The sequence below is a fragment of the Salmo trutta genome, chromosome 14 (assembly GCF_901001165.1).
Source record: "Salmo trutta chromosome 14, fSalTru1.1, whole genome shotgun sequence".
NCBI lineage: Eukaryota > Metazoa > Chordata > Actinopteri > Salmoniformes > Salmonidae > Salmo > Salmo trutta.
Genome location: NC_042970.1, coordinates 82,868,676 through 82,878,383, shown reverse-complemented (window position 1 = coordinate 82,878,383; position 9,708 = coordinate 82,868,676). Strand labels below are relative to the sequence as shown.

At 40.9% G+C, this 9,708-nt stretch overlaps 1 protein-coding gene across 3 annotated transcripts in view; it reads right to left on the bottom strand.

The window, feature by feature from the left end:
- Nucleotides 1–4,594: 4,594 nt before the first annotated feature.
- LOC115147676 (zinc finger protein 665) overlaps nt 4,595–9,708 on the bottom strand; it is a 28,890-nt gene continuing 23,776 nt past the window's right edge. For 2 of the 3 annotated variants that reach the window (XM_029689975.1, XM_029689973.1), the window contains exons 3-7: nt 8,093–8,521; nt 7,513–7,941; nt 6,929–7,357; nt 5,913–6,794; nt 4,595–5,378 (exon numbers count right to left, since the gene is read on the bottom strand). In XM_029689975.1, coding sequence (XP_029545835.1) covers nt 5,326–5,378; nt 5,913–6,794; nt 6,929–7,357; nt 7,513–7,941; nt 8,093–8,521 — 2,222 coding nt within the window. In that variant the 3' untranslated portion in view covers nt 4,595–5,325. The remainder of the gene's footprint in view (nt 5,379–5,912; nt 6,795–6,928; nt 7,358–7,512; nt 7,942–8,092; nt 8,522–9,708) is intronic. The other variant, XM_029689974.1, reaches the window with a different exon arrangement.

Sequence of the window (9,708 nt, the reverse complement as noted above, 5' to 3'; positions counted from 1 at the left end):
GCTGTAATTTAACAAAATGTGGAAAAAGTTAAGGGGTCTGAATACTTTCCGAAGGCACTGTATATCATACTGAAACACTCCTTAGGATTATTCAGCAGGTCAACAACCATTTCAAATGTCACATCTGTTACCCCCAATATCTCTTTTGCCGTCTCCACAACAACCTTCAATCTGGCATTTCTTCTTTCCACAACCCGAGTCGTATTGATAACCTTACCAATAAAAGCTATGAAGACAACTTTATTCATTATTCAAAGTGTCCTGGAAACCATGCCAGGACCAGCAGAAACACCAGCCCCGACATTAGGTCCACTTAGTCAGGAGCAGCCATGGAAGTTCCATCATTCCACTGTAGTTCCAACAGCCTCTGCATACGATATATCTCTGAGCCTCTTTCTGCTCCTGCTCCTGCACCTGACATCCACCAAAACCTGCACAATGCCCCCCCCCCCCCCCCACACACACAATTACAACACAACCTTCACATTGCTTCCACATTTGCAGTAATCCTGTTCACCTTCACACATCCTTTCCCTCCTTTACATTGAACAGCTACATGTCCCATTCTTTGGCATTTAAAACACTGCAATAGGGATGGGACAAATTCTCACATTGAAACTGATGAATCCTCTCTGTACTTGTCTGAGCAGCACTGATAAGCTTTCACTTCTTTGACCCTCTTTCCTACTGATCAACCTTTTTTGGGCCTCAATCTCTCTGCCTCCCTTCACATGTTCTTTAATATCATCTGTGGACATAGATATTGGGACACCAGTGACGACTCCCCTCAACCTAACAGAAGCACCAGGAACATGGTTTTTAATCTTCTTCTCATCACCACTTTTCACTCCAACACAACACTGCTCTTACTTCCTACCTTCACCACCAGTTCAGGAGCACATACATGTGCCCCGTTACAGAAAGCTGGGCGCATGACGCATGTCACTATTTCACAGGAGAGGCGTTTGAACGTCATCAAACTGGTTTTTTTTCTTCTTCTTCCAGAAATGCCTTTTTTGAACATGTGAACTTTTGTGTGCCTTAATTACAAAGTCGTATATAATCTATAAATATAAATAAAATGTGAAATCACAAAGCTGTTTAGACGCAGAGAAAATACAGAATCTTGCCTAGCCATGATTGGTGGGGATTTTTGTAGTAGCACTTCATCCCAACCTGTAAAATCTGTCAAAAAGGGAAAAGCTAGCAAGTGGATTAAATTGGGGGAAGTGGATGTTGAGTTCGAAGTTCAAAGTTGGTGAAGATTTATGTCCTGAGTGGACAACAGTAGTGTCGGAAAAAAACTGGAACAACAATGAAATTGTCTAAAATCGGAGTGGAGGTAAACGTCTATGAATGATAACGATTCGCTTCTTGTCCGGATGCATTTGTTGAGTGAGGATGCATATGTGGGAAACCCGTTTGAGGTGTTAAAAATGTTGAATATGTGAAATACACATTGGGAAAAGTGGAGTCTGTCAGAGCGACCAGGAGGGGTCTTATTTTGATTCGTTGTGTTTCTGAAGAACAGAGGAAGTTTGCATTGGGCTTCAAGAGAATCCAGAACAACAGAAGTATCGTGCTTTGAACTTGGGAGTAGAACACCTGTCAGAGGAGTCATCTGGGGTGAAGACGGATGTTCAAGTTGAATACATGAAGAGAATTCCTGGTATGGTTGGTGTCCGGCGTCTGACCCGCTGGGTGAATGGAGAAACAGAAGAAAGTCTGTCGGTCCTGTTGTTTTATGATGAAGAGCATCTACCTACACATGTGAAGCTTGGTTATGTCAGATACACTGTAAGAGCTTTCATTCCCAAAACACTGCAGACAAAGCACTATAAAGGATTTGTCCATGTTTGAAGTGTGTGCAGACTGGCGGAGTATAATGAAGAACGGTGTGTAGAAGGACGGTGGTGTTGCAATTGTGGTGGGATCACGATCCTGAGTTCCTGGAGTGTCCTGTAAGGGTGAAGGAGATTGAGGTGGCAAAAGTTAGAGCGACCAATCAAATCTCCTATGCAGAGGCGATTAAAAGAATTGAGAAAACAAGTCATGTGTGTGAAGATATGGTAGTGGACGCACCACAGCCTGTAGTAAATATTTGCTGCCAGTCAAAACATATTCGGTGTGTTAAAAAGGTAGATTTTGTAGCGTTCATTGCCACAGTTATAAACTGTACGACTCAAGTCTCAAAGAAGTCTAAGAAACTGGACATTATTGTGGATGCGGCAGAAAAGTATCAGGGACTTTTTACAACGAAAGACTTGCCGGAAGACGGCCCGCCCTCCCAGGATCCCCTTGAGCCTGTGTAGGGATCTGTTGTCTGATTTCGATTATTCTAGGTACTTTTTGGTTGTTTGTTCAGTTTTCTGGGGGAGAATCCTGTTTCCATCCCGCACAGTAGGTGGCGGGATGCCCATTAAATTCTGCAATTAAGCAAAAGGCCCGATGAGGTGTGGTATATGGCCAATATACCACGGCTAAGGGCTGGTCTTATGTACGACGCAACGCGGAGTACCTGGACACAGACATTAGCTGTGGTATACTGACCATATACCACAAACCCCTGAGGAGCCTTGTTGCTATTATAAACTGGTTACCAATGTAATTAGAGCAGTAAAACTAAAGGGTTTGTCATACCCGTGGTATACGGTCTGATATACCATGGCTTTGAGCCAATCAGAATTCAGGGCTCAAACCACCCAGTTTATAATTGCCAATATACGAGAGAAGAAGAAGGAGGCTGCAAGCTGGGCAGCAGCTGCTTTACAAGTGGGATGCACTGTTGAGTGCTACATCCCCAGGGGTTCGTGCTGATTGTACTGAGGTTATGGTAGCCAGTTAAGGGCTATTTGACAAAGAAGGAGAGTGATGGAGTGCTCCATCAGATGACCTGTCCTCCACAATCACCCGACCTCAACCCAATTGAGATGGTTTGGGATGAGATGGACCGTAGAATGAAGGAAAAGCAGCCAACAAGTGCTCAGCATATGTGGGGATTCCTTCAAGACTGTTGGGAAAACATTCCTCATGAAGCTGGTTGAGAGAATGCCAAGAGTGTGCAACCCTATCAGCAAAGCACAGGGTGGCTACTTTGAAGAATCTCAAAAATCTCAAATCTATTTAACACTTTTTTGGTTACTACATGATTCCATATGTGTCATTTCATAGTTTTGATGTCTTCACTATTATTCTACAATGTAGAAAATAGTAAAAATAAAGAAAAAGCCTGTAATGAGTAGGTGTGTCCAAACTTTTGACTGGTACTGTATATGGTTAAGTAAGATTAGATTTTTCGAATTTATAGCAATGGTTATCAACTGTATTGCAGGGATGGAACGTAATCCCAGAAAATAGAGGTTGTGGTTGCAGCTGCAGAGAGGTATTTGGGTGTGTGAGACTTGACATCAGAAGAGTTACAGGGTGTGTTAAGTGGTGGTGTCCCATCCTTTCAGGCTGTTGACCTGAAGTAAATAGATTTACATAGATAAATATTGAGTAGGGTGGTGTTTCTTTTTTTATTTTACTGAGTGTTAGATGGGATAGGGTATTTGTTTATATTTTTCCTGCAAAGTATAAGGGCGTTATGCTTCAGTCCAGTAGGTGGCGGTAATGCAACATTTACTGGATGACAACCGCCTTCAAACCTTATCGAAGAAGAAGCCATGATCGGTTGAGATAATAAGGGGGCTTGGACATTCACGAGAAAGAGTCCATTCTGTCACTCAAGGCTTCTCTGTCAAATGGCACCTCCTGCTCTCTGTTACCGTGGACATTTGAAAGATCCATTGGATATAAAAAGATGTTCATCATGGACAACATGCAACGTGTAGCTACAGCTTTCAATACCAGTGTTGTCCAGTGGTGATTTCAGCATGTCAACCTTGTTGGGGAAAACATTAGTTTATTTTTTAGATGAATGACAGCAACGCCACTACACTATAACTGTAAACAATACATTAAATGAACTACAAATGGTGACAAACGTTGCCCACAAACGTTTAGGGTCTACACATGAATCTGTCCGAGAGTGGAGCTGATGGCCGACTGGCTTCAATAAGGATGGTTTCTAATGACTCCTTGTGGATTTGTGTAACTGGGTTAGAACAGCATTCTCCTTCAATAAGGATGGTTTCTAATGACTCCTTGTGGATTTGTGTAACTGGGTTAGAACAGCATTCTCCTTCAATAAGGATGGTTTCTAATGACTCCTTGTGGATTTGTGTAACTGGGTTAGAACAGCATTCTCCTTCAATAAGGATGGTTTCTAATGACTCCTTGTGGATTTGTGTAACTGGGTTAGAACAGCATTCTCCTTCAATCAAAATGAATGTCGACATGAGTTTTAACTTTTGAAGCCATACACACACATTATTACATTCACATTCAATAAATTCACAAATGATTGTTCTTTGATAATTAACACTTTGCTCTTAAGTATAAGCAACTGTATAAGAAAACGAGCTGCGATGAGGTAGGCCTATTCATTCAGCAATTCCAAAATGGACAGCGACAGAAATTCAGATGATGTTGAGGCCTTAACTTTTACTCTTCTTTAGTCACCACAGAAAAAACAAAAACCCAGACTCAGCGGTTAGCCTACTATTTGAAGTATTTTATTAGGCCTAAGTGGTCTAAAAAGAAAGGACAATACAATCACGAGGATTCACTTTTATAGATAAGACAGACGCACTGAAAAAGCATTGGGAAAACAACCCTCACAATTTGAGCTGGAATTACATGGGTATATTACTGAACTTTTTAATGAACAAAAATATTTGAATGGGAAGAGACTGTCACTGGCAAACATGGTTACGAGGAAGGGATACTATAATATAATATGTTGTTGGGTCTTCACGACCCTCATGGAGAAAATCACTAGAGATAATTATACACAAAGTAAGAAAAAACAATGAAATGCATCATTCTTACATTACCTAAAATTATTACTAAGCTAATGAGATAGACCTATATAAGCAATATAACAATGCAAATGTACAAACTATGGCAAAAAGCTCTGGCCACATTCAGCACAGCTGTAAGGTTTCTCTTCTGTGTGAACTCTATTGTGCATTTTAAAAGGTCTGACGATCTTGCTAAAGCCTCCCCACAGACAGAACAGGGTTAAGGTTTCTCCCCTGCGTCTCCTTTGTGTGTCCAGAGGTGTTGTTTCACAAGGTCTGCTCGTCTAAAACTCTTCCCACAAACAGAACAGCTGTACGATTTCTCTCCTGTGTGCATTGTCATTTGTCTTTTCAGATCAAATAACCGTTGCCAGTCTTTCCCACACACAGAGCAACTGTATCTTTGAGCTTTGAGATTCCCCTAGGTTTCTTTAGGTTCTCCTGATGTAGAGGCTCTCCCCTCCGAACTCTCGTCTGTGTGAATGAGAAAACATAGGTTAAAAGGTCCAATGCAGTCAAAAATGTGATTTCCTGTCTTTTATACACATTAACACACTATGAGGTTGTAAAAATACTATAAAATGATGATAATACCCTTTTAGTGTAAGAGCTGTTTGAATTTGAAATTTCAGGCTGTTTTGGTGGGATGGAGTTTTGGCCTGCCTGGTGACATCACCAGGTAGTAGTTAGCAGACCAATACGAAAGAGAGTTCCAAACCTCTCTGCTAATAACAGCTCATTTTCAGTTTTCCCCTCCCTACTTAGACAACTCCCAGACAGTCCTAGCAAAATTCTTGCTTGAGATATTGCTCTTATCTAAGAAGCTATTTTTGTTTATTTTTGACCATTTTAATTGAAAACAATCACAGCAAGGTACTTAAGTTTTACCCAGAAATGATTTCATATGGAGTTAAAAATGGCCGCATTGGATTTTTAAATAAAAGAGCGATGTTCATTCACAGTCAATATTGTATTAATGTAACTAATGGCTGTTCTGCTTCCACTTACCGAGACGATGAAGATCCCAACCAACCTCTTCTCCATCTGAATTAATCAGACCACCAACTTCCTCTTCCTCATCTTCTCCCTCCCGCTCTCCTTCAATTGTAACAGGGTTTTGAAACTCAACAGGTGGTAAACCAGCATGAGTTTTCTGGTGTCTCTGAAGTTTTTGAGAACTAATGAAGCTCTGGCCGCATTTAGCGCAGCTGTAAGGTTTCTCTCCTGTATGATATCTGTGGTGGACTTTAAGTCCGGCTAATCTTACAAAACTCTTCTTGCAGACAGGGCAAGGGTGTCGTTTCTCTCCAGTGTGCACTGACTGGTGGTCTTCAAGATACCCCTTCTCACTGAAACACTTCCCACATACAGAACAGTAGTGGGGTTTCCCTGCATGTTGCAGAGAGTGGTCCTTTAACTGATCTGGACGGCTGAAACACTTCCCACACACAGAACAGCAGTGGGGTTTCCCTGCGTGTTGCAGAGAGTGGTCCTTTAACTGATCTGGACGGCCGAAACCCTTCCCACACACAGAGCAGGAGTAAGGTTTCTCTTCTGCGTGTAACCACTGGTGCCTTTTCAAGGCTGAGGCGAAACCAAACCTCTTGTCACATTTGGAGCAGACGTAAGGTTTCTCTCCAGTGTGCACTTTCTGGTGGTCTTGAAGATGTCTTTTTACACGGAACTGCTTTCCACACACAGAGCAAGGGTATGGCTTTTCTCCTGTGTGTATTCTCATGTGTATTAGTAGTGAAGATAGCTTTTGGCAATCTCTTCCACACACTGAACAGCAGTGAGAGCTCTTTGCTGTGTGATTCTCCTGTTTTTGTTTAGGTTCTCCTGATGTAGAGGGAGTCACTTCACTGTCAGTGCAATGGTCATGTCTCTCTGCTGTGGGATAAGATGGCATGGATAAACTATGCGAAAATGTGGAACTGTCACTATATATTCTTTTCCTTTGAATAACAAAGTAATATAAAAAATTATTAAAAAAACGTTTTTGCAATTCAAGCCCTTTAACTTACCAAAAGCAGGATCCTCTTCCTCCTCTTTCACTTTAATAACCAGTGCTGGTGAAAGACCACACACTTCTACAGCTACAGACACTTGACTCTCTCCTGTGTGTGTTCTCTGGTGTTTGGTAAGATTTGACGATGAAGAAAAACTTTCCCCACACACGGAGCAACTGTACAGCTTCTCTCCTGTGTGCACCGTCTGGTGTTTTTTCAGGTTTCCTTTGTCACTGAATTGCTTCCCACAGACAGAGCAGGAGTAAGGTTTTTCTCCAGTGTGAGTTCTCATATGTATTTGTAGTTTTGATAACTTCTGACAGTTTTTTCCACACACTGAACAAAAGTGAATCTTCTTAGCTGTGTGATTCCCCTGGTTTTGTTCAGGTAGTCCCGATGTAGAGGGACTCCCTTCACTGTCAGAGCAGTGGTCATGTCTCTCTGCTGTGGGATAAGATGGGATGGATAAACAATGCGTAATGTGGAACTAACTATATATATATTTTTTTCCTTTGAATAACTGAAAGTGATGCAATGATTGATAAAAATAAAAAGGTTTGGCAATTCATGCCCTTACAGAATAAGTTCCTTAAACTTACCAAAAGCAGGATCCTCTTCCTCCTCTTTCACTTTAATAACCAGTGCTGGTGAAAGACCACACACTTCTACAGCTACAGACACTTGACTCTCTCCTGTGTGTGTTCTCTGGTGTTTGGTAAGAATTGACGATGAAGAGAAACTCTCCCCGCACACGAAGCAACTGTACAGCTTCTCTCCTGTGTGCACTGTCTGGTGTTTTTTCAGGTTTCCTTTGTCACTGAATTGCTTCCCACAGACAGAGCAGGAGTAAGGTTTTTCTCCTGTGTGAGTTCTCATATGTATTTGTAGTTTTGATAACTTGTGACAGTTTTTTCCACACACTGAACAAAAGTGAATCTTCTTAGCTGTGTGATTCCCCTGGTGTTGTTCAGGTAGTCCTGATGTAGAGGGACTCCCTTCCCTCTCAGAGCAGTGGTCATGTCTCTCTGCTGTGGGATAAGATGGGATGGATAAACTATGCAAAAATGTGGAACTGTAACTATATATATTTTTCCCTTAGAATAACAAAGTAATGCAAAGATTGATAAAAACAAACGTTTTGCAATTCATGCCCTTACAGAATAAGTCCCTTTAACTTACCAAAAGCAGGATCCTCTTCCTCCTCTTTCACTTTAATAACCAGTGCTGGTGAAAGACCACACACTTCTACAGCTACAGACACTTGACTCTCTCCTGTGTGTGTTCTCTGGTGTTTGGTAAGATTTGACGATGAAGAAAAACTCTCCCCACACACGGAGCAACTGAATAGTTTCTCTCCTGTGTGCAACGTCTGGTGTTTTTTCAGGTTTCCTTTCTCACTGAATTGCTTCCCACAGACAGAGCAGGAGTAAGGTTTTTCTCCTGTGTGAGTTCTCATATGTATTTGTAGTTTTGATAACTTGTGACAGTTTTTTCCACACACTGAACAAAAGTGAATCTTCTTAGCTGTGTGATTCCCCTGGTGTTGTTCAGGTAGTCCTGATGTAGAGGGACTCCCTTCGCTCTCAGAGCAGTGGTCAGGTCTCTCTGCTGTGGTAAAGACATGAGTATGGATTAACGCAAATTAGTCAACACCCTGACTAAGTCAAAATGTTTGTTCCTGACTAAACAGAAAATAATAAATATTGTAAAATTATAGGGTCCATACTTTTCCCGAAAATGCTTCATGTTAGCTTTTCCCATGAGATAACCTGGCACAGTTAGCCCTACGCTAATCACCAGAGGGATATTTTAAACCTCCAAATCAAATCAAATGTTATTGGTTGTGTACACAGAGTATTCTGCCGTTGTTATAGCAGGTGAAGCTAAATGCTTATGTTTCTAGCTCCAACAGTGCAGTATTACCTAATAATATAAAACAATACATACAAATCCCACCAAAATGTATCAGAACAGTCCGGAATATATATATAAGGGTATGTATAGACAGTATGGACAGCATATGAATAGAGAACGTGTGTACAGCAGTAGTTATATAGGATGGTGTGTATAGACAGTATATGAATAGAAAAGGTGTGTACAGCAGTAGTTACATAGGATGGTGTGTATAGACAGTATGGACAGTATATGAATAGAAAAGGTGTGTACAGCAGTAGTTACATAGGATGACCATTGACTAGAATAAAGTATATACATATGAAGTCAGTAAAACAGGATATAAACATAATTGCACATCTGCACATCCATCACTCCAGTATTAATGCTAAATTGTAATTATTTTGCCTCTATGGCCTACCTCCCTTTTTAAATTATTATTATTTTTTATTTCACCTTTATTTAACCAGGTAGGCTAGTTGAGAACAAGTTCTCATTTACAACTGTGACCTGGCCAAGATAAAGCAAAGCAGTGCAACACAAACAACAACACAGAGTTACACATAGAATAAACAAACATACAGTCAATATCACAATAGAAAAGTCTATATACAGTATGTGCAAATGAGGTAAGATTAGGGAGGTAAGGCAATAAATAGGCCATAGTTGCGAAGTAACTACAATTTAGCAATTAAACACTGGAGTGATAGATGTGCAGAAGATTAATGTGCAAGTAGAGATACTGGGGTGCAAAGGAGCAAAAAAAAAAACAATATGGTGATGAGGTAGTTGGATGGGCTATTTACAGATGGGCTATGTACAGGTGATATTGAATTAAACAGATAGTCCATCTGAAGCTGCTATACAGATGGTCACACTATCTGTTGATAAGCAACTGCTTG